The sequence below is a fragment of the Arachis duranensis genome, chromosome 2 (genome assembly GCF_000817695.3).
Source record: "Arachis duranensis cultivar V14167 chromosome 2, aradu.V14167.gnm2.J7QH, whole genome shotgun sequence".
NCBI classification, from domain to species: Eukaryota; Viridiplantae; Streptophyta; class Magnoliopsida; order Fabales; family Fabaceae; genus Arachis; species Arachis duranensis.
In genome coordinates, this window is record NC_029773.3 from 73,798,929 (window position 1) to 73,804,542 (window position 5,614).

At 33.3% G+C, this 5,614-nt stretch overlaps 1 protein-coding gene across 1 annotated transcript; it reads left to right on the forward strand.

Annotated features, from left to right (window-relative positions):
* The first annotated feature begins 1,265 nt into the window (after positions 1-1,265).
* LOC107474873 (receptor-like cytoplasmic kinase 176) lies at positions 1,266-4,901 on the forward strand. Its single transcript, XM_016094520.3, has 6 exons — positions 1,266-1,666; positions 2,193-2,515; positions 3,042-3,177; positions 3,305-3,447; positions 3,557-3,680; positions 4,116-4,901. Exons 1-6 carry the CDS (start codon positions 1,615-1,617, stop codon positions 4,568-4,570), a joined length of 1,233 nt encoding a protein of 410 aa, XP_015950006.1. The 5' UTR covers positions 1,266-1,614; the 3' UTR covers positions 4,571-4,901.
* The last annotated feature ends 713 nt before the right edge of the window (positions 4,902-5,614 follow it).

The following is a 5,614-nucleotide window of genomic DNA, read 5'->3' on the forward strand; positions in this document are numbered from 1 at the left end:
GCGACATTCGAAACAAATTACGATTTTGCAGAAACATTCCAACTCCGCGCGAAGAATAGAAGAAATTAAGAAGAAAAAATACAAATCTCCATAAAAAATCAACAGAAAAAACGAAGAAACATTATTCAAGGTACTGCTTTACTGTTCTTCTAGGTTTTTTTTCTAAATTGTCTCTGCCATGTGCCTCATCCTTAACCAGCAAAACATTAAAAGATTTCCAGAAGAAATATACTGTCTCTCCCATATTTTGGGTGTATTTCTTAAATCCTTTGGGTGTATTTCAGTAACCGTTTGGGTGTATTTCTGTAATTGATTTTGTAATCGTTTGGTATATTTCTGTAATTGTTTGGGTGTATTTCTGTAATTGTTTGAGTGTATTTCTGAAATTTCATTATCTTCAAAACGATTTCAAAGTTTGATTTTAGAAACCAAGAAAATAAAAAAAAAACGAAGCAAGAATATAGAGAGAGAAAACGTACGTAAATGACAAAGAAGAACGCACGAAAGAGATCCAAAAAATTTAGCAAGAAACTCGAAAAAAGAAACAAAATCTTTTGAAAAATGGAAGTTATATATTTGCGCGTTAATTTATTTGAATTGATTTAAAAGTCTGTTAAAAAGGCACGTAACATAAGCAGCGCATTTAGTGGGTTTCGTTCTCTTTAGGCTTGTAAAGCTTGTAAGCGCAAAACACTTGTAAGTAGAGATTAATCCAAAATAAAAATTCATAAATACGTATAAATCACCTTTAGATTAGTAATTTAAAAAAAATCATAACAATAATTTAAGAGTCAGATTTATAATTTAAAAAAAATTATAAATACATATCTAATTATTAAATTTTTAGTTTTTAAATTTGACTTTCTAATTTTTTTTTACTACTTTTCACAATTTTTGATATACCTCTCATCTTTATGATACAACAAAACATACTTTCTTCTTCAATATTAAATATAAAACATCTAATTTAGTATATATTAACAATAATAAATAAATATTAAATAAATTAATTTTAAATTATTTAAATTAATTTTTTATTATCTCCCATATATTATCCGTATAAAATTTATTTGATATGAATTTTATATTATATTTAATATAACGTAAGATGAAAGCTGTCTTAGATTAATATTAGAATGTTTAGGTACACATGTAATTAATCATAATAAAAATGGATAGACATGCATTTATTTTCCATCTAACCTATAAATTTTGTGGGGGATGAATAAATTAGTCTAATAAATTGCCATGTTTGTTTGTTGGGTATAAGAAGACAAAAATTGTTACACAAGTAGCTAGAAGAGAGTTAAGTCAACCATCTACTACTATGGTTTTCCAAGAGCTAGCTTCCATTAACAAAGTGAACAAAGCTCCACTTTATTGCTTTAAGATTCTTCTCATCAAAACCCAAATCATCAAAAGTTGAAAAAGTTCTTCTACTAAGTGGAAAAATCACTAGGATCTGGCTGTGACAAGTGGGTTTACTTTTGCTGTTTGGATAGTGCTTTTACATTTTGTGGTGCAAGCTTTGTGCAAGCTTTGCCTTCTGCTTGTGTTTATCTGAGTTTATATAATCCAAAAGCTTTTTTATTCAAGAGGTGAATTCTTTCTTTGATGGGTGCTTGTTGGAGCAATAGGATTAAGGCTGTGAGTCCTTCCAGCACAGGTAACATTAACGCTAAGCTTCTTGAACTTGCAAAGTTGCATGTTTTGTTTTCTTTTTTTTTTTTTTTTATTCCCTCAATTTCAATATCTGAATGAGCTGACATAGTTTATGTCTGAAGATTTTATTGTCAAATACTTAAAGTTTTTAACTTTATGGATAGAGTTTTGGGAGTGTCATATGCATGTATACTAGTCTTTGTGAACCTAGTTGAGATCCATGCAAAAGCTTAAGGATGCTGTGTGTTTTTTCTGTTGTTGTGATCTGTGCTTATTGTAAATTTTCAATCTTGTTTTTAAAATTTTTGGGAAATGAGAATCTTCATTCATAAGTAGGATTTCGGTAAGGTGATTTCTTAGGGGAGAAACTGTAATGAGTTTGAGGGGAAATCTTGTTATTAATTGGGGTTTTGTTGGAATTCATGTAAATTTTGGTAAAATGAGAAGTGACTTTGTTAATTTTGATTATTTGAAGGTCAATGATAGTGCCTGAATCTTTGTGAACATTGTCTTTCTTGGTGTTTAAGCAGGGTTCACGTCGCGAAGTGTGAGCAGAGATGGTTATGAAATCAGCTCAAATAGTAGGAGCTCATCAGCCTCCATTCCCATGACACCCCGGACCGAGGGCGAGATCTTACAATCTTCCAATTTGAAAAGTTTCAGCTATGCAGAGCTAAAAACAGCCACTAGAAACTTCCGGTCCGACAGCGTCTTAGGCGAAGGTGGATTCGGTTCGGTTTTTAAAGGGTGGATTGATGAGAATTTGCTTGCTACCACAAGGCCAGGAACTGGTGTGGTTATTGCTGTGAAGAGACTCAACCAAGATGGTTTCCAGGGTCACAAGGAATGGTTGGTAAGTATTAATTCTTCTCTGTTTACTCATTCAGTTTCCCTTTTGAGTACTTGCAAGTTGCAAAATATACTTGGTGTGGTCCATAATAAATGTTCATTTTCAAAATTTTATGTGGATCAAAACCATTGTCCACTTAGCAAAATTTATGCACTATTAATTAATTTTTGTCAGTATTAAATGAAGGAGAGAGAAAAAGAAAAAAGAGTGCAATAAAGTGATATTGTACATTCACTTAAATATATCTAATATTAAGATGCTTTTGATCATTTCCTTAATTGATATGCCTAATTAAAACTGGACAACTCCAATTTGTGTTGGTTACTCCACTTTTCTTATCTGATCCATTTTGCAGAATTTCAGTGAAACTATTGATGTTATTGGCATTAATGACCTAGTGTAAAACTTAAATAGAGCACATTTTAGATATAGATTATGATTCATTGATACTAAACCAAAACTTATAATTGGTCCGAAAAATGATTTTGCTTGGTGACTAATTTTGTTGGTCTGTATTATGATTTTGCAGGCTGAAATCAACTATCTTGGACAACTGCAACATCCTAATCTAGTCAAATTGATTGGCTACTGCTTAGAGGACGAGAACCGGCTTCTAGTCTACGAATTTATGCCTAAGGGAAGCGTGGAGAATCATCTCTTTAGAAGTCAGTACTATCTAATTTAGTTGCATAACTTTCTTTTTTCCCCTTCTCTACTTCTTAAATTAGTCTATAATGCATACTTAACTGTTAATTCTGGTACTAATGGCAACTGTAATCGCGGTTAATGCAGGAAGTGTTCATTTTCAGCCACTTTCATGGACTCTGCGATTAAAAATAGCCCTCGGTGCTGCGAAGGGTCTTGCGTTTCTCCACAGCACAGAAACTAAAGTCATATACCGAGACTTCAAGACTTCGAATATCTTGCTTGATACTGTATGTATATCTTGCAAGCTTGGCTATGTCTTGTTTGTTATGGTTGAATTGAATGTGATGGATTAAGAATTCAGTCACTAAGCTGCTTCAGTGGCTTATAATTTTGCAGAACTACAATGCCAAACTTTCCGATTTCGGGCTGGCCAGAGATGGACCGACTGGGGATAAGAGCCATGTCTCGACTCGGGTCATGGGAACACATGGATATGCAGCCCCAGAGTATCTAGCAACGGGTATAGTACCTGGTGGTTTTATTGGATTCTCGACTTAATTTTTTGGGTTATGTCCCTCTTAACTTTAAAAATGTGCAAACCGATCCTTGAACATTTCAAAATGTGGTAGATTAACCATATTGATGATTTTTCCATCAAATGTTAAGGAAATGATACATGTTTAGGGTATCTAACTTGCTATCGAGAATGTTCACGGAGGCGATTTCCACATAACTCAAAAGTTCAAAGGGTATAGTGCACTTATTTTGAAAGTTGTGGGGTTGCTTTGCACATTTTTTTTATTCTGGAGCTGAACTGCACATATGACGTAAAGTTTCGGTTTTCAAATAAAGATTTGTGAACATAACACTTGTGTGGCATTGTCTTCTTGATAGTCATGCAAATAATGAGGTGATTCACATTATATCTTAGCACTAAACACATGCTTTTTACTAGGTCATCTCACTTCCAAGAGTGATGTATATAGTTTCGGAGTAGTTCTTCTGGAAATGTTATCTGGAAGGCGCGCCATAGACAAGAACCGGCCATCTGGAGAACACAACCTAGTCGAATGGGCAAAACCTTACCTTTCCAACAAGCGTAGAGTTTTTCGTGTTATGGACACCCGTCTCGAAGGTCAATACTCGGTTAGCAGAGCTCAAAAGGCCGCCACGCTTGCTTTTCAGTGTCTTGCCATGGATCCTAAGTACAGGCCAAATATGGATGATGTAGTTAGAGAGTTGGAGCAGCTCCAGGATCCAAAGGACGTGTTGAAAAATGGCAATAGGAAGGAGCATCGAGTCCGTGGGTCCGGCCTCGGCCTCGGCCTCCCTGCATCTAGCAAAGGTGGTGCAGACTCTCCAAGGAAGACTTCTTATCCCAGGCCTTCTGCTTCCCCTCTTTACGCCTAACTTAAGAGAATTTTGGGATGAGGTAATTAGTATGTGAAATCAAGATGTTGTTAGGTGTGGCAAACACCTCACTTTTATGCAAGCAATGTATAGTTTGAAAAAGTACATGAACCAACTTTTAGTTAACCAATACTAGCCAACTTTAGAGTTTAAGGTTTATAATTTAGAGTGTAGGATTAAGGGTCTAGGATTCAAAACAAGCAAAATAATTTTAAAAAAGTTGGCTAATATTGACTCAAAGAAGTTGATTACCTAGCATTACTCATATAGTTCCTATCTTTCTTTGTTTTACTGTTTTGGACAACATAAGAAATTGTTAGATTTGATTTAATTTGGGCAGGTCCAACCCCCCCATAATATTACTTTGTCCTTTTTGTTATATTGGAAGATGCAAATAACAATTTCATATGAGATAACTAGTACTTTTGAATTTAATTTGCAAAATAGTTTATGGCCTCTTATATTGTTTCTATCAATTAACTCTACCTTCAAACAAATGGATGAACTAGACTGAAGACTCCATCATGTTCCATTAACAATTTAAAGTTTTAAACATTACAAAATGGGTCTAGAAGTAGTAGTGAGAACCGTTAGGAAGCTATTAAAATTAGATGATGGTAGTTTCAGTAGCCCAGAGTCATGAGAACATAGATGAATTGGTGGTGGTAAATTCTCATGCCTTGCACTATCACTATAACTAATTTTAGTTTCCATGCTCCTTTTCCAATTTTAAGTTTAAAAAAAAATGATCAACATGGAATTTAGGATTAACTAAAATATTATTTGTATATTATATATTAGAAAAGGTACATGGAATCAATTTTTAAAGAGACAACATTAGTCAATTCTTTGTTTCATTGTAAAATTTTTTTAACTTTCATTTTTGGAAAATTTAGGGTTAAATGTTAGAATTTAGGATATAAAATTTAATATTTAAGATTGAAGATTTAAAATTTAAGATTTAAAATTTAAAATTAAAAAAATTAGCTAACGTTACTTTGGAAAAAAAAATTAAAGTTGGATCTCTATTTGAACTATATATAT

Coding starts and splice junctions, on each gene's coding strand:
- LOC107474873 (XM_016094520.3), top strand. CDS start 1,615: ATGGGTGCTTGTTGGAGCAATAGGATTAAGGCTGTGAGTCCTTCCAGC. Junction 2,516..3,041: donor AGGGTCACAAGGAATGGTTG/GTAAGTATTAAT, acceptor ATGATTTTGCAG/GCTGAAATCAACTATCTTGG. Junction 3,681..4,115: donor CCCAGAGTATCTAGCAACGG/GTATAGTACCTG, acceptor GCTTTTTACTAG/GTCATCTCACTTCCAAGAGT.